Below are 19,814 nucleotides of genomic sequence, written 5' to 3'. Positions count from 1 at the left end.
TCTCCTTGTTAGAAACCCATTACAAATATCAGAAGGAGACTGCGAAGGCACACGTCAAAATAACATTAGCGGTATAGGATATATCATCAGTCTATAATATTTTTAATAAGTATGACTCTTCCTGTTCTTAGCGTGCAATTATTTAAACCGAGAGCTATTCACATCACAGGCACTATACTCGTAAAGTTACCGTTTTGCTCTCAGTAAAATATTTCCCAAAAAGACACTTATTTAATAATATTATACAGGGTGTCTCAATTTGCTCGATCAGGCCATTTTTCTAAAAATGTATTTATGCAGGGTTCGTACACGACCTGGAATACCTGGAAAACCTGGAAAAGTCAGGGAATTTGGAAATGTTTCCAAAAGGTCAGGGAAAAGTCAGGGAATTTGAAAATGATTCCAAATGGTCAGGGAATAGTCAGGGAAATTTAAAATGACCCCAAAAAAATCCGGCCTTTAATTTTTCAAATATGTATTAAAAATTCATAATAAATATTTTTCAAGATTTTACCTCAAAACGTAAATTAATTCTACAAAAATGGTCAGGGAAATTTTGCAATTTGGTCAGGGAAAACCTGGAAATGTCAGGGAATTTAATTTCGGAAATTTTGTATGAACCCTGTTATGCTAGGGTTCTGAAATTTTCAGGGTTTATTTGTTAGGTATGGAAGGCTTTGGTTACTAAATTTCAGAAAAATCGAACGATTTTGTGCCGTTTTGGAAAATTTATTTTTTCCCCGTTAGGTGTCACGCAAAATGTTTCAATAGAAAAGTTGTAGGGCATAGTCGAAAGTGTAAAAATAATTTTGGTTCGGTTGAAAAAGACCTATTTTTCACTGAGTTTGGAGGTCGGGGGAAAAAACAAGTTGTACTAGCAGGCAATAGCCTTTAACGTAAACAATCGTACATAATCACAACACACATGTACATTTATTTTAGGGAACTTATGCTTTCAGCTATGTAGTTAATAATCAGATCTGCAAAAAGTTATTGTTAAAGAAAATTATTACGTTCAACACCTAATTAGACAAAGTAGACAAAGACCGCGTCTTCCATTTCGACGTGGTTACGAGTAAGATCATCAAACAAAGATTTGTAGACCAAAAATTACGCTTATTTTTCTTTTGTTGTTTTTTAACGTGAAATATCAATTGTCCGAGTAGTATTTAAAGCGTTTACATTTCAAAGTTAAAACATTATCTCAGCTTGGCCGATTGTTGTCCAGTATACCTCTTTACACTCGAGATCAGCGCGCTCATATGCTAGAATTATTTTACGGAGAAGGTCGTCGTAATGCTACTCTAGTTAGTCAGTTATTTAGACGAAGATTTCCCAATTGCAGACCAAGTCATACGACGGTTCTTAGAGTGGTCCGCGACTTCGACAACTGGGGTAATATCAATCCGATGTTTCGTGGTCGTGGTCTCCAGGACATCGACATGGAAAACACCATGCTTGCCTACTTCGTCGCCTATCCTTGAGCGAGCGTCAGGACTGCCAGCTTTGACTTAGGGTTGGATCGAAACTACGTTTGGAGAACACTCAAAAGACACCATTATCATCCTTATCGAGCGACACTTCACCAAGGACTGCATGACGGTGATAGACAGCGCCGACTCGACTTCTGAAATTGGTTTTGCCTCATGGCTGACGCACACCAGGATTTTCACGATCAACTACTGATGTCCGACGAATGTTCATTCGGAAGAGATGGGCCTTTCAACCGTCAAAACCAACATATGTGGGACTACGAGAATCCACACTGGGGATTTCCTAACCGCCACCAAGTGCAGTTTCGCTTAAATGTGTGGGCTGGTCTGTTAGGTGACAGAATATTGGCCCGTTCTTCCTGCCTAATCGTCTGAACGGTCAAAACTACTTGGAGTTCCTTCAAAATGAAATATCCAACATGTTGGACGACATTCCTCTGGCCGAGTACAGACGCATCTGGTTCCAGCAAGATGGGGCGCCACCTCACCAATATCGTGACGTGGTTGCATATCTAAATGACGAGTTTCCTGGAAGATGGATCGGAAGAACTGGTCCTGTTCGTTGGCCTGCAAGATCCCCTGATCTAACACCACTCGACTTTTTTCTTTGGGGATTCGTAAAGGACTACGTTTACCAAACACCTGTGACGAGCGTTGAAAATTTACGACAAAGAATCATCGAAGCATGTCGCCGGGTGACTCCAGAAATGGTTCGGGGAGCATTTCGCAATATGCAACATCGTGCATATTTGTGCATTGCATCAGAAGGTGGCATTTTTGAAAACATTTTGTAGAAGTCATTAAAAAACATTTGTCACTTGGGCTAATTATTATTTGTTTATTTTTCGAAATCTTATAACTGAAATGCATGTTACCATAAGTGGATCATTCTCTCTAAGTAGACAAAACGCTATGCTACCTATGACTAGAGTCTTTGTCCGGGTCGGTCTGGCAGCCCTTTACAACCGCCCTATACTGTGTATCAACTCAACTTCACTCTGAATTTATACTGCCGAATCTAACGTTTCTTACATCTCTTATGGTACGTTTCACGTCTGAAACGTGTCCCGAGGGCCGAGAGAGATAAATTTTGGGGTTTGGCTCCTCGAATTTTTCCCCCCAAAAAACCTATACCATATTTGTTCAAGGTCAGTTTCAGAGCCAAGGGTAGAGTTTTGTTCAAAAAAAGGCCCTTTAGTTGCCGTCTTGACCACTCGGTGGCGCCTCCGCCGAAATATTTTCAAAATTTTTATCTCTGGAGTTTGCTCTCTTTACAAGTTCTGACGTCACCAAACCCAGACTAAGATACCCGACCGAGACCCGGAATTTGTTTACTTAGAGAGAATGATCCACTTATGATGTTACCTACAATTCGTTAAAGGCTATTGCCTGCTAGTACAACTTGTTTTTTCCCCCGACCTCCAAACTCAGTGAAAAATAGGTGTTTTTCAACCGAACCAAAATTATTTTTACACTTTCGACTATGCCCTACAACTTTTCTATTGAAACATTTTGCGTGACACCTACCGGTGAAAAAATAAATTTTCCAAAACGGCACACAATCGTTCGATTTTTCTGAAATTTAGTAAGCAAAGCCTTCCATACCTAACAAATAAACCCTGAAAATTTCAGAACCCTAGCATAAATACATTTTGAGAAAAATGGCCTGATCGAGCAAATTGAGACACCCTGTATATTTATGGCATTGTATAGCGTATTATACTATAAGTATTATCAAAAGTCTATAATATTTTTCATAAGTATGACACTTCCTATTCTTCACGTGCAATTTTATTTACTGAAAGCTATTCACATCTCAGACTTTATAATGATACCGGTTTGCTCTCAGTAAAATATTTCCCAAAAAGACACTTATTTAATAATATTATATATTTATGGCATTGTATAGCGTATTATACTATAAGTATTATCAAAAGTCTATAATATTTTTCATAAGTATGACACTTCCTTTTCTTCACGTGCAATTTTATTTACTGAAAGCTATTCACATTACCGTTTTGCTCTCTGTAAAACATTTCCCAAAGAGACACGCTTATGGTTTTATATAATATACTTATGGCTGAAAAAGTACTGGGGAATATCGATAAGGATAATGAAAATGGAATTGGCTTTTCTGCAATTTTAGTGACGTGGGAAACCTGCCAGGGAAACCTTTGTATGTGGAATATATTATCCCGCTGAAACCTTTCGTTTTCGCTCCAATCGTAAGCCGATTATTCCGTGAAACCGGTTCCTTCTTTGCAAATATCTAGGATGGGATTTGCAACTTAAAACTGTTGGCAAAGTTAAACAATAAAATATACCATTAAATTCAAAATATTATTTTTTTTTTTAAATTTGATATCGCCCAATACAATAAAAAGTGTTAATTATGTACAGTGCTTTGGAGTGGTTTTTGCACTTAATATATCTTTATTGCATATTTTGTTAAGTTATAGATTTCATTCTTTGGAGAATTGCTTTGGTCCCATTCGACCGAAATCCCATTCGTTCGAAAACGATTTAACATTGAGGCCCAATCGATCGAAAATACCCCAACTGTGCGGTTTACAGCCCAATTTTGCACGTTTATATTATTTTTTATAGTACATCAAATTTCGTTTTTAGGAGACGTTTTTTAAATAGGTTTACTTCTTATATAAATAAGTGTTGATAGTCTTATTGGAGCCAGTTAGCTAAAATGGAGAAAATAGCTCACAAAGGAGGGTTCGAATGAAGAAGTCGCGTTAGCCTGACTCGACGCAATTGCTACAAACTTCACCATTCACATTAAAAAATGAAATTGTTCGAATTATTGTATTCTTGATATAAATAAAAAGTTCAAAGCATAAATATATTTATAAAAGCGCGCCACCCTAGGGAAGTGAGAGACTAACCTAACCTAACCTAACCTAACCTTACCGTTAGTACACCTGTAGCAATTTTGTTTAGGTATAACGTTTTTTGCGTACCCTGCTATATCTCGGGGCAGAAGTAAAAAACAAAACAAAAGGTCCCAATGAACCGAATCCGCCTTTTGGGTTATATTTCGGAAACATATTGAATTCGGTCGAATGGGATTTCGATCGAATGGGAATATACCGGAGAATTATTGTATTTTACTAAATATTTTTAAAGCCAAGAAGATTAAAATTTTTATAATAACTTTTTAAACTTTGATGTAAATATTGTGACATTGTCGTGATACCTGCTTGTGTGTATTTATTTACCGTTGATGTTTAGGTTAAATAAAGCATTCCATTTTATTTATATTTAAACTTCATTTAAAAATAAAAATAACTTTTTTTTGGGTCCATTAAAAAGATTGTATCTGGTTAAATTTAGCGAAGCGTTACGTTACAAAATTTTAAAATTACTCTCCGGGTATCTGAGGACATTTATGCGTAAAATAACAAAGCTTTTAACAGAAACAGCAGGAGAAAATATTTAAAAAAACACGACGCATAGATGTTTCGCTATAGACTTTGTTTCGCGCCAAAACGTTGGCTTCGCCACTGAAGCCATTTCCTCTCACTATTTCCGCCCTCACCTACCAGTGGTTGTAGGTGCAAAATTCCGGCCATGTTCCTACAGTCATTTTAAAGGCTTCTGTTAAATTTCTTTATACATTTTGGACGAAATTTTAAGTATGGGTGCGAAATCCTAACGATATCTAAATTTTGTAAGTTACACCTTATATACATGTATATTTCTTTATAAATAGCTTGTCTATATCAGTAATATCAAAAGTAGCATAAGACCCAAAAGTGTGTCAGAACGGTATAGTAGTTAATGAGAGTTTGTTGCAAAGTAAAAAAGGGAAACGAAGAGGGGTCGGAAAATACGTCATCAAAATCGAGTTACTCCAGCGCCGCCGAGTGAGGCGTTTTAGAACGTATGTCTACGGGCGAGTAAATCGAAGAGAGAAAATCGCGCCAGACTATAGACTAAATATAGAGTTGCTAGTACTATTCCAACTAGTAGGTTATGTAGTCTATAGTGTGACTAGGTCTCACTAGAAATGTTAATAGGCGCGAAGGTACAGCTGACACACTTTTGGGTCTTATGAAACTTTTGGTAATATGATAAATCATAAACGTATCCTTTTAAATTAGTATATAATTAATAAGGATGCAACGGATAACCGGAACCGAGAAGAACCGAGTAAATTCTTGGAACCGGAACCGAAATCGGAACCGATAATATAAAAATTTGATAACCGTATCCGGAACCGGAATCTATATTTGTAAAAGAATGATAACTGAAAACCGGAACCGGAACCGAGTTTTTAATTGTTTTAAACGGTTCTATAACTTTATTTACCAACATTTAGCGCATATTGAAATTTATTAATTAAACTTCCTAATTTACTATTAGTTTTTCATGTACGCTCATCTATATCCTATCTCAGATAACTCTATGTTGGTTTCTACGTAACTGACACACCCTTCCGTATTCTCAATTGAAAATGGGCTCGTCCTCCAAACGTTTGCTTTAAAAACTGGCATAATCCAGAAATCCGCGATAGTTTTAATTTTATTTTCTTCAGTCAGAAAACTCGACACAATTGACGGATTTTGAAATGACGTTTTAGCGCGCGACACTACAGGTACATGTCTTGGGCACACACCCTTCTTTGCCTGCTTTTTTGACCATAACATGTAGAGGTATTTTCACGCGCAAAATGGATTTTAAAAGCCGTCAATTTCACAAATGTAGCAAAGGCCACAAAAAATATTTGTCGTCTACTGCCTTCCGAGCAATTGTTTAGTGTTCATGAAGTATGAAAAACAATCTGGAGTAACTTGAGTAAGCCTTGGCTCTCAATTCTCTTGTAAAATTTAAATCGTCACCTAAGTTTAAAAAAAATCCTTCGTCTGGAAAAAGGAAATTTGGGAAGGTCTGAGATTGACTGCTGTCTGGCATTTTCGATTTGAAAGTTTAACTTATTTTCCTGGTTGGAAGGGGAAGCGAGTCACGAGATAGGAAAAAGAGAGGGGGCGTTCCCATGACAACTACAGGTGTGTGTCAGCATTTGCCTCTTTCTGACTACACTTTTTTTTCTCTCTTTTTGTCGTGTTTTTTTTTGTTTGAGCGGCAGTAAACCTTATACTCAAACTAGGTTATATAGAATAGTGGAACTTCTCTTTCAATTCGGATAAACATCCCCCAACTTCCAACGGAATGCGTGGGTTGGAATAGGAGAGCCAGTTGTCGGTTTTAACGATAGATGGCGGTATTCCAATACAATCTTCCCCGTCTATACGGCGTAATAAGTTTGCTCTATCGTAAAAGTTCCGCGATTTTTTTCGCCTAGTGTTAAGTTTCGATAGCCTTTCTTTACAGAGAACCGATACCAAACTTTATCCGACTAGTTTCGCTGTAGAGATTGATTTAGCGCTGGCTCTATATAAGTTTTCAATTATCGGCTTGATAGCTTCTGCGTATTGGAAGCCCCGAAGTGGTTTCTCTCGGGAACACGAACCCGAATACAGTCACGATCCGAAATTAACCGGACCGTCTCCTAAAAACAAATACCCTCTTTTGCTTTAGGTATTTTTTATGGTTTTTTTAGCAACGTTTTCAATTTATATCCACGATATTGTATATATTTCAATGCTTGTAATATATTTTTAGCTTGTGATTAGCGCTCCTCTGGGTTTCAAAAGAGATTTTAAGCGAATAAAAAAATAATTTATTACACGGACCCCGAAATTAATTTTGAAGGTTGATATTACCTTTCTCAAGGTCGAGATCGTACTGTTATTAGTATCAGAAGTTTATAATATCACACTTACGAGATAAGAATCCATCTAGACCAATAAAATAAAACCTGTACTTTCTGCGGCTCGACACGGCTTAAACTTTGCTTAAATGTAAAAATTACACTGCGTATAACTATTAATAAATCATATTTTACCGTAGAAATAGTATTAGAAATCAATATAAGATGGGTTACGCCCGGAACTATTTTTTCTTCGCAAACGGTTTTGGAAACTCAACGGGAGTCTGCGTAGGTACATGTTTCATAGCATTAGCAAGATAGGTAGTTGAATACTTATAACGTAAGATATATATCATATACTTCTGATAGTACTTATTTTTAAGGGTGTGCGAGTCCTGTTTTTGGAAATTCGAGTCGAGTCTCGAGTCTTAGAAACTTGGACTAAAGAATTAGGTTTAAAGCTTTCGAGTCCAATACGAGTCCGGAATGTTTTTAACGAGTCCCATTCGAGTCCTAATTTTTATCGAGTTCAATTCGAGTCCTAAGTTATCGTGGCCAATTCGTCTGGAATTTATTTGCCGCTGTTTAAATAATCATTAAATTTGTAAATTTATTAATAGTGGTTTCTAATTAATTAGTATGATATATTTTAATTTTTAGGACTTTTATATTTTATTAAATAATAGAAAAATCAGTAATTCAGCAATCAGAATGTTGAAAAATATTTTTTAATTTGATCTTAATTCTCAATGACAACTTGTGGCAATTGGTATTCAAGAACAAAATTTAAAATTAAAACTATATATAACTATAGAACAAATGAAATGATACTGTTTAGGTTAGGGCTCGACTAGAAAAACTTATCACAGGTATATCTTTTAACTTATAACAAGTTAGCTAGACTATTACCAATTTAATTTTATACCACATTCCAATAATAATGGACTCACCGAGTAATAATGGACTCGCCGAGTAATATTAGACTCGCCGGGTAATTTTCAAATTATCTATTTACTCGAGTCCGCTTCGAGTAATTATGTACCCTTTTCGTGGGAATCGGGTACCCGTGCGAGTAATAAAATTACGTATTCCGAGTCCGAGTCCGAGTACTCGGACTCGGACTCGATAACGAGTACTCGCAATTTTCGAGTACTCGCACACCACTACTTATTTTTAAGTATAAGATTTTTGTAATTTATGATATAAAAATTTTAAAGGTCGAGATAGCCATTTTCCAAAGATCGCCCATTTGGGCACCAATGATTTAATCATTTATTCAGTAGGCCAATTACAGACCAGTTTTTTGTCGAACGATACTAATGTAGTGTTTACCTTTTATATACTTCTGATAGTACTTATTTTTTAGTATAAGATTTTAGTAATTTTGGATATAAAATTTTTAAAGGTCGAGATAGCCATTTTCCAAAGATCGCCCATTTGGGCACCAATGATTTAATCATTTATTCAGTAGGCCAATTACAGACCAGTTTTTTGTCGAACGATACTAATGTAGTGTTTACCTTTTATATACTTCTGATAGTACTTATTTTTTAGTATAAGATTTTAGTAATTTTGGATATAAAATTTTTAAAGGTCGAGATAGCCATTTTCCAAAGATCGCCCATTTGGGCACCAATGATTTAATCATTTATTCAGTAGGCCAATTACAGACCAGTTTTTTGTCGAACGATACTAATGTAGTGTTTACCTTTTATATACTTCTGATAGTACTTATTTTTTAGTATAAGATTTTAGTAATTTTGGATATAAAATTTTTAAAGGTCGAGATAGCCATTTTCCAAAGATCGCCCATTTGGGCACCAATGATTTAATCATTTATTCAGTAGGCCAATTACAGACCAGTTTTTTGTCGAACGATACTAATGTAGTGTTTACCTTTTATATACTTCTGATAGTACTTATTTTTTAGTATAAGATTTTAGTAATTTTGGATATAAAATTTTTAAAGGTCGAGATAGCCATTTTCCAAAGATCGCCCATTTGGGCACCAATGATTTAATCATTTATTCAGTAGGCCAATTACAGACCAGTTTTTTGTCGAACGATACTAATGTAGTGTTTACCTTTTATATACTTCTGATAGTACTTATTTTTTAGTATAAGATTTTAGTAATTTTGGATATAAAATTTTTAAAGGTCGAGATAGCCATTTTCCAAAGATCGACCAGTTTTTAGTCGAACGATACTAATGTAGTATTTACCTTTTGAACGAAATCAATGTTTTTGTTGGTGGTGATGATGCACGATAAAACGAGGTGCACGACTGAACTGAGAGAGCCGAACACGACGCACAGTTTGAGAGGCAGCGGCAGCATGGCGTAGGTCACGAAGACCACGAAGAGAATGTGCCACACCGCGTCCCCGTTTCGCTCGTTCCAGTCAATCATACCGGAGGAATTGAAATCCACTCCGAATCTTCCGTTTCCTTTCGTAATAATGAAAAAAAATCAACCTCTTAGATCTCCTCCGAATCGTGGGTAAGAAACAAATCTCCCAACTTTAAATCTATTGGCCTATATTGGAATTCATCCGAAATCGAAAGTATATCCTGGAGCGGACGAGATACGGAAGGATGATGTTGGCTATCCGACCGCGAATGCTTCCCGCCGCACGATTCTCGGTATGTAATTCCGGAGTAACGGGATCTTCCGTTTCCCGCATCATCCCTCATCGTCTTCCGTCTCTTCATCCCGGGGATTCTTAACCAAGAAAGGAAGGAGAGCTCATCCCTCGCTTACCAACTTTAGCTGAGAGTGCGGTTAAGGATGAGCGCCTCTTAGAAAAAGTAAACTTTACGCTAAGCCCTTCTTATCTTAAAACTGTACGATGACTAGCGAGGTAATTTTGAAGGAAAGAGTGTGTATAGGAATCGGGTCCACGCGAAATGTCTCCGAGGAGGAAATAAATAAACCTAATTTAGAATCATTCGGAGTAACGATCTTATACAACGTGTATTGAGGAAACAAATGTTATTGATTGAGACTTGATTATATTCCCGATTCTTTCATACCTTCTTTGAATAGTAAGGTTTTTTTTAAATGAAAGGTTAGGTTGATAGCGAGGGAAAGGAACTCGGCCTCCTGATATAAAGGCATTACAAGTCGCTAGCTGATTTGGGTCGGAGGTTGCGCCTTGGGAATTAACCATAGCTGATTATTATTTATTTTGTTTAGTTGAATTTTGGAATAGAACAAAGCGTTCTTACCCTGGACGTTAAGTATGATCCAAGTGACGACGGCTCCCCAGTGCAAGTAGTTATTGGCGAAACACTTCCATAAGGTGAGGACGCAAACGACGATGTTAAGGACGAGCCAGGGGGCGTTCTTCTGGACCCCTTGAACGGGGAATTCCGCGTTGTCCTGGAGCAGACAGGACACGAACAGGGAGACTTTGAGGATAATGTCGATGATGTTGACGATGATCAGGGATTTTTGGCGTTGGCGATGGGAGTACCGTTGGTAGGCCTTCTCGAGGTGCTCGTCGCGGAAAGAATTGGACAACACGGGGATGATGACTCCTTTCTTTACAACCCCTGACGAGCGTCGGCTAGAAAAGTCCTGCTCTTCAGCTCCTTCGATTACCGGTGGTGCCATATGTTTCCGCACCGTCGATGCCCTAAAGACGAACGACAACGTAGCTTTTTAGGCTTTAAAACTTTGGGTTTATGTTGATTTGGTAACTAGTCTCACCTTCTAATGCGGTTGCGCCGACAGATGGCGGTTGTGGATGAAACCGAACCAGGACTGCTCTTGGCGTCGGCGTTGCAGGAGGGGTTGATGGAGATGGCCACCGACGGCAGAGTGCCCGTGCTGGACTTGGTCCACGACCTGGCCGGACTGCTGACGGACCCCCCGTCGCACGACCCCAAAAGTTCCCTCGAAGACGTCCGCGAATCGTCATGGCTTCCGCCGTTGAGATCCGGCATATGGCTGCTGCTGACTGAGAAACTGACGGTCGGGATGGGCTTCCCGCTGCTGAGGCTGTTTTGCCGCTCTTTGGGTGGAGGGTGTAATTGAATGGATGGGACGGGATGGATGCTAGTATAGAGATCACCTTGCCCGCCACCTCCCGGGTCGCCCAAATAACTCGAGTCCCGAATTCGACGGAGCGCCTTGTACCACAGGAATCGAGGCGGACCCCTGTTAAAGAAAACCACATCATTTAATATCCTATTAAAACCAAATTTAATATCCCAGAAATTGCGTTCAGTTTTTTGTTATTATTCAGTGGGGTATGAGATTTTTATAAACCAAAGTCTTCAAATTACTGCAGTAATTCAATGGATAATAAAAGTCTCATGTTTCTGATGGATCATCCACCAGGTTTAACAGTAGCTTAGAGTAACTGACGTTAGTTACGTTAAAGTACGGTTAAACAAATATGGTAGCACTAATTAACAGACGGTTTTTCGAATAAGTATTATTGGAGTATAATTGAACGTCAACTAACAGTATAGTTTCGGCATAGAAATGAGGAGTACGAACCATTCCATCATTGAATTTGTAGCCACTTAGTTCTTATCAATATCACTTTCTGTTGGATGACGCCTATCTCTCAAACACTTTCCGCGTGAATTTATACACTATCCAAAGATATGCCGCGTCCACTTAAACGTTTTACTTCGCGACGGTAATGAAATCGCGCCTGCCAATGTGTCAGATCCGTGTCCGTATTGAAAGCGACTGGATAGACTAAAGAGAGAGAGAGGTGTTCAACCCGCTCGTTATCCTTAATGAATGCAATAACAAATAACCGAAATTCAATCTAGTTTTTTTGGTAGGTCCTCCCCCCCCCCCCCCTCTGAAGCTCTCTGGTCTCTACTACCTAAATTCCTCCGTAACCGGTATTCGGAGTAGCCGTTTATTAGAGTAATTATAAGTAAATTTCGCGCTCGATCGGAGACACGATCCCGTTTACGAGCCAAACTCGACATCTAGGTCAAAGGAGGGGATGACGGTAAAGTCTGTCCGTGATTGCGAGATACTGATTTGGCAAGTAACAGATAGAGTACGTCGGGAGGGACAGTCGTTGAAGTGTGCAGAAACGACTAACGAACTTGATGTCGTTAAATTCCACCAAAAAACTTCTGTTATCTCGTTTTTACTAGTTTTTTTTCGTTATCCACCATCACAATTAGAAAAGGGGTTTTACGGCGTGCCAGCGCCCAGGGCTCCTAGTGATAAAACGTGATTGCCCTTTCAATCGGGAACCGCCAGCCCATTGTAGTCGTCAATAGATCATTTAAGGACCTTATTTAAGTAATTATTTAATCGAAGGTAGTAAAGAAATGTACAGCGTGTTTATATTACATTTCAATTTACGTACAAATTTAGAAACGAGTTCGTAATACCGTTCAATGTATGAAAGTTAACTTTTTTATATTGAAATATTTATAAATAATAATAAACATTACTATACTAAACCCGGCTTTATTTACTTTTGCTAAAGAACACAGTCCCTAATATCCTTAAATAAACTGGTACAGTTTTTATATTAAAATATTTATAAATAATAACAAACTTTACAAAAACCCGGTTTTATTTATTTTGTCCATAATATCGTTAAATAAAACACAGTTTTATACTGAAATATTTATAAATAATAATAAACTTTACTTTACTAAAATCGGTTTTATTTACTTTACTAAAATCGGTTTTATTTACTTTTGCTAATATCGTTAAATAACCACAGTTAACGTTTTATTCTGAAATATTTATGAAAAATACATTTTAGTATAATAAATCCATGCACTTTTGTAAGCATCGTCTGAAAAGTGTATAAGCTCTTCGTTTCAGTGCTATACCAAATAATAAACCCCCCATAAAGGTAGATTAAACTGGAAACATATTCAATTGAAAATATAAATTAACTCAAAATGTAGGCTAATATCCCGGGTAATGTAACATTTGCTCTATATTTTTTGCCTAATTTCGGTTTTCAAAAAGTTATTACTCGGCAATTAAAATTAGGTACCTTTCGAAGCGCGGTATAATGTCGGTAATCAAAATTAGGGTTAAGAAAATAACAGCGTATACTTTCGATTATGATCTCCAAATATGATTGTAATTGCCGGGCGTTTTGTTTGGAAAACGTCAAACCTCTGAATTCGGTAATTTTATGGACGGGTTGCATTCCCTTCGTGGTGGAGCCCGCCATTTCTTTTTAAGCCTCGTCAAGGCTACGTGATTTTTGGCTGGTCAGCGGCCAACTTCCGATCGGTCGCGTAACCTGGTAGTATTAAGAGAGTCAACCTACGAGCCAAAGCGGCGGGCGATCCGCAACCGGTCTTATTTGATACACGTTTTAATCCTAATATCAGCCTTCAAAGCTAGTAATTATAACTATCGCAATTATTTTAAACATAGTAATCTGATATATTGGCATAGAATGGAAACCCGTATTTTTGGACGGTTGCGAAAGATTTTAAACAAGTCGGGCTAGTCTTTTAGAAATGACACAGCTACTATCAGACGTAGATAAAATATACCTTACGAGATAGGTATTCATCTCCCCCTTTAGAACTTTAGAAATTAGTGGTGAGTAACGTTGTACCTTTCCTATAATAATTTTATCACTATATATGAAAACAATGTTATTCGCAGGCTCCCGCTGATTTTCGGAAGTAAAAATAGTTCTAAGTAGTGTTGTTAATTTTTCGGAAAAATAAAACGCGGAAGAATTTCCAGAAAATTTTCCGCAACTTTGTTTATTAACTTTTTATCGATATAAAATGTCTAATAACAGTAAACATACTGCAAAACCTTAATAGTGTTACATTGTTAATCAGTTTAAACTAGTCTAGGGGTTTAGTTTTACTTTTAGATTCGAAAGAATTTGGCGAAAATGCCGCTTTATTTAAATATGCAAACAATGTATTAGACTAATCATGGAATGAAAACTTTTTTTATTTTTTTCGGAAAAATACGGAAAATTTCCGAAAAAAAGGCCTCGGTCATTTTCCACTGAAAATTTTCCGACTTGCAACACTAGTTCTAAGCGAAATAAATCATATTGTGATTTCCTAAAAAGGGAAATTATGATTTAGGCAGTACATTTTTGACATTTCCATCGTTAGGCTGATTAATACACTTTCATTCACTCTCATTGAAAACTGTTCGTGGCCTGCGATGGTAGATGTTTATATACTTCAGTTACTATTTAGCAATCCGATAATCAATAGATTGATAAAATTTGATAGTTTCAATTTACGACCGTGGTGAAATCGCAACATTCCCCCGTACAAATTTGACAAGTTAAAGGGGAGGTTAAAAAATATTATTTATAAGTTAAAAAAAAATTTTGCGCGCGTCGGGAGAGAACGTTCATGAATAAAATCAGGAGAGAAGGGGGGGGGGAGGCTGGGGGCAATAATTAAAAGGCCCTCTTGGCGCGTAATAGCCCCGAGACAGTCATTTTTAAGTGAAACAAATTATCAAATCCCTTTCGTTGCGACCGAAGCTTACGGGGAAATATATCACCTCTGCTGCAACGCAACGTAATCATTGTATATTGTTCTTACGGGCCCGCCGTAGATTGCGTTAATGTACCCGCGGTGATAAATTATTTTCGTTGGAAGGCCCCCGAACGCGAGACTGGAAATATATTGCTCGTACATTCATTTAAAATGTCTTTATTGAGGTATATCCGGAAGCGTACTGAAATTGAGAGGTTGAGCAATCGACGTTATGAGCGGTAAGGAACAAGCTTTCACAGTTCATTGTAGACCACTCAGAAGCTCCAGTATTTTATAAAATAAATTTAAATTATTCACAAAAAATATATGTCTGGTAATATTTTGAGACCGTATCTTTTAATGAAGTAATTATTAAAATAACAATTAATTGTTTCTGTTAGAGTAAAGCGATAAATATTTGTAAAAGAGAGGAGATCCTTTCACAGGGGTTACGCCATTAGAGGGCGATTTTTAAATACCCCAAGTCTTACCAGATGGCACCAGCAGTCTGAAATTTTGAAAAATAAAGTTTATTTCTTTCCTGGACAATTTTTTATTTATATTTTTGTACTAAACACCTCTAAAATATGGTTAGAAGTGTTTTTTGGTAATAAACCACAAAAATAAATAATATCATTGAAATCGAAACTTTAGTGGTTTATTTTCTTGTACAAATTTGTGAATTAGTTTATTTTAAATCAAACCGATAAAAAAAGTAATCTGTACCTACTAACTAAATTAAATTTTAGTTTACATTATTGATACAAGCGAAGTGTCAATAAATTAGACCTAATAAAAGAGGAATCAGACGGGTAAGAATCACTAACAACTTGTAAGTTCCCAACTAACGTACTTCGGCTACAAGAGTATCGGGTACATTCCTTCGAGTATTGTTTTATTAGGATGACCCTTGGTCAAGATGTAATTGAAGGGGTCGGCTTCTTTAACGCGAAGGTGTCGCGAAGCTAAATGATCCTTAACCTACTCTACTATTAGACGAGAAGGCGTTGAGAAGGTGACATTTCCCAAGAGGGCTATCTTTATTGCCCAATTTGGACCAGAGAGAGAGAGATAATGCCTCATCCTTCGCCTGACGAGGTGTTCAATTGGGCGGACACACTATACTCGCTCTTTCCCTCACAGATGGCGCTAATAAGTAGGAAAGGCTCGTCGCTAAAGGTATCGTTCCATTAAGAATATCTCGTTTCACTTCAATGCGAATAATTTAAATATGCAAATTTTTAGTGTTAAGCCTTTCTCATTTATCTTTTAACTTTAAAAAAAAACGTTTTTTTTTAGTGATACTTCATTTATTGTGTTAATATTCCATTTGTAATATTGTTACATTTGAAAAAAATCTTAATAATCGTATGCTACAGTAGCTATATTCCAAAAATTAAACTTCTGACTGGCGATATAAAAAAAAATTATTTTCTTGCTGGAATAGCGTGCAAAGGAATTAAATAACCCAGTAAATTCTACCATGAATATCTAGATATTACAGGGTGGAAAGGGCTTCGTTATTATGACGTAACTAACACTCTGTCGTTCAAAAATGGTTTTGCTGGGCAACGTTTAGAAACTTGGCTAGTTTCATTGCCAAGGTTTAGCGCGAAATTTATTTCGATAAACTTTTAATACGCATCTTTTCGTTAAACGAAAATACGTAAAAATATGAACAGCAAATACTTTTATGAACGATTATCAGTTGATTTGGCAGTAGTACAAGTATGTACCTGATTGGCTTAAATTATTATGTAAATTGCCAAACTGCACCGACCATCCTAACCCCAAATGGTAGAAAGTTTAATAATATAGTTCAATATTCATTCATACTACTATAAAAAAAACATATTAGCAGTGTTACCGATTTTGATTTGTTCAAAATTGCGACTATTATAGTTTGACCAAACAAAAGCGGCTATACCCATGGGCACCCGCAGGCAGGGCAAATGCCTTCCTTTGATAAGGAATGAATGCACTAATAAAGGTATGAAGTTTCACTCCCTCCCCCAGACTATACGTACGAAATTGCCTCATTTAGAAAAATGTCTATATCCAAAATATATTTTAAAAGCAAAGTTTTTTAGAAATCCCTTTACATTTAAAACCTCTTAAACGAATCTTTGAACTTGCTCGAGTAGTAGCTAGTTAAAAGGCGTACGTGTTTTCCACACATTCTTAAATAGGATCGCTTTCGACGAAGGATGAGGAAAAAACGAATTATATTTCCGATTTTTCCCGTTTCGATCTGGAGGAGTTCCGATTGCAGAGACCGAGAGAAGAGATAGAGAGAGAGTATGAATTGCGGGGGGGGCCTCCTCGAGATCCTCGCCCCCCCCTTCTCTTTTATCTCGTCCTATCAGCGCGGAGGGAGAAACTGATGAAGAATGGATACGATAGCTCCCAATTGGAGACTTAGCTGACGGTGTAATTGAACCGTCAGTGTAGAGTGAAGTCACGTCTTTGGATCGTAACCTTCCGTTTTCGGTCAAGCTCTCTTATAATGCCATAAAACGAAGATGTGGCAGAAACGAAGGGGTTTCTGGGAGGGGTACAATTTACAATCTGGAACTGATTGGGTTGGCGTCTGCTTTGACCTTTCGTTCCGGGTTTATTGCGTTTCAACAGCGGTTGCCGCATTAGTTTCCGACCTCTTTATATAACGCTGGTCACTCGACGTTCTGGGTACGCGACCTTTTTCTTCAACGCGTAGAAAACCTCTTGACAAAGCCTAAATGTTGACGTTAAGAAGGAGCGAAAACTTGGTAAATGTAATTAAATTTTAACCATGCCATCCTTATGTGCAAGTTAGTACCTTAGCTCCAGAACCAAGTATCTTTCTTAGCATTTTTTACCTCCTTTCGAAACGACATTTTAATCATTATTTAGAAGTATTCAACTTTGAACGCAGTTTCTGCCAATGCAAAATTAATTAAAAATTAATTGTATTGGCTTGTTTCATTCTGACCAGTTGCTTTGTGGTTGAATTTAAAAGTTACTGATAACTATTTTTCAACTGTGATAAAATGTAAATAATTTTTTTTAAGTTATCATAATTTTTATTCCCCGCGCCCATTTAGTTTCGTCAATGCACGATAGGTGGCGCCAATTTTAAATGAATTTTTTTTTTTTTTAATTTGCTAGAATTTACCAGCATGTGTAGCGCGTCAACAACGAAATGCCAGTTGAATAATTCTATTTTGTCAAATATAGTTGGAAAAGTTTTTGAAAATTTTCCAGATATTTCTATTTTTTTAACAAAATTATTTTTCGCGTTCCAATTTTGAAACTTAAGGGGGAAGAATACAGTAAAAGCCTCTTTTTCGTTCAAGCTGAACGTTTCTGTTTGAACAATTACATCATTGAATTATATTTTTCTTATTAGGCTGAACCTTCCTCTATTGCTTAAAATTATTTTGATAATTCTAATATTAATAGATAAAGAGATATAAGGTCATCACTAAAGGGTAGTTTGGGCGCTCGCCCAACTTGTTTATCTCCGGGGGTCCAAATTTAAACGTAATAACTTAATTACTCTTAAATTTAAAATTGTCAAAATTATTTTAATCACTAAACAAGAGGCTGTTCTACACATAAATATTAATTTTATAAGATAAAATACAAAATTAAAAAAGTTCAGCTTGAAATAGTACGAAATAAGACAATGGCCACTGTAGTTTTCCCCCTTAATGTAGCGAAGAATGAAATAAAACCCATTTCACGCGTTTTTCTAGATTGAACGCGATAAAGGTACGTCAGGACTGGCGCTTGGAGACATAATAAACCGTAACGTGGCGCTCAATTTTACCGACGACAAGAACAGGCATTAGTGAATAAAACGATTATTTGTCTAGTTCGTAACGAGTAAAGATCGCGCGATTACGGTGGGTAGTACTGTACTTAAACAAAGCAACTATGTTATACGAGCAATTTCGTGTTTATGAACGGTATTAAAGCGGGCGATTTGGCGGCCATTTATTATGGCCTCGGCCGGGCGAGCGGCGGCCTTGACTTTTATATTTATCCAAGACGGTTCGGACAGAGGGTTAAATATTATTTCTGGGCGTCCTTTCGAACCGACAATTAGGTACGAAACTTTTCGCGTGCTACCGACCCATTCATTCATTCATTGGCGGGGGAAAAACCAGAGGAAGATAGATTCGTAGAGAGATATCACGATCGAGAAATTAATGTGCTTGTTTTCTTATTTTTTCTTTTATCATTCGGTGTAGCGATTGACGTTCTCAAGGTTAACTCTAGCCTTTTTTTAAATTTACCGAGCGTGCGGTTTATAGAATAACACGAAAATCTTCGCGAAACTATAAAAAATCCAATTAGACGCGCCTCGTTGAGACTCGTTCGAATACAAACGAATCAAATAAAAGACTAAGAATGTTTTACGCGAAAATATAGAGTTTTCTTTCTATCCGTTTCAGTTTTATTTTATTTTTTCATTCGTTATTGTCTTAAAGGGAGTATAACCCTACGTGTTTGGTAGGGTGCACTAAGCTTTCTCAAAAATCCACACGAGGCGCTACGGTGAAATAGTAGGATGATTTCCAGATAAAACCTCTATAGCACGCTATTAATGACCTATACTTTATACTAGAAATCTACTTGTATATTTGGGTTAAAGGTCATAACCCTTCTGATTTCCCCGTTATATTTTTAAACAAAAGCATCGTAAGTAGTGAATTAACTATATCTCAATGATTACGTAAATAGTTAAGTCATAAACGTGCTATATTTTGAAATATATTTTATTCTTGTAGTTTTCCCTAACTATCTATTAAATATCGACTTGAACCGCATTCGGTAAGAATATTCGTGGTAAATAATTCTTATTCATAAACCCAAAAACACTCCTATGATTTTTTAACTTAGGTGCCCAAAGAATATAAAGCTTTATATTCTTTGGGTGCCTGGGAGGAATGGAAAACTTTTCCCCCTAAATTCTGATAAAGGTTATACTCTCTCTAAGAACCATTTTCTCTGGGTTCTTAAGTTAGGTGGGGTTTTCATTCGTTTGATTAGACGTTTATAACAAATATCTACGACGTAAAATGAAACGTTTGTCTTCGCGGGTTCGAGTGGGATTTTTACACCGCCCAAAAGTGTG

The 19,814-nt window shown here is 36.9% G+C and overlaps 1 protein-coding gene across 1 annotated transcript in view; it reads right to left on the bottom strand.

The window, feature by feature from the left end:
• Positions 1 to 19,814, bottom strand: part of LOC149936216 (adenylate cyclase type 8-like) — a 92,413-nt gene that overhangs the window by 25,012 nt on the left and 47,587 nt on the right. The window contains exons 2-4 of the mRNA XM_090181195.1: positions 10,929 to 11,378; positions 10,445 to 10,854; positions 9,441 to 9,664 (exon numbers count right to left, since the gene is read on the bottom strand). Of these exons, the coding sequence (XP_090037321.1) occupies positions 9,441 to 9,664; positions 10,445 to 10,854; positions 10,929 to 11,164 (870 nt within the window). The 5' untranslated portion in view covers positions 11,165 to 11,378. The remainder of the gene's footprint in view (positions 1 to 9,440; positions 9,665 to 10,444; positions 10,855 to 10,928; positions 11,379 to 19,814) is intronic.

Source organism: Leiobunum rupestre, chromosome 7 (genome assembly GCF_980474605.1).
Source record: "Leiobunum rupestre chromosome 7, qqLeiRupe1.1.hap1, whole genome shotgun sequence".
Taxonomy (NCBI): Eukaryota; Metazoa; Arthropoda; class Arachnida; order Opiliones; family Sclerosomatidae; genus Leiobunum; species Leiobunum rupestre.
The sequence above is the reverse complement of the archived record's forward strand: the minus strand, read 5'-3'. Positions and strand labels throughout refer to the sequence as shown.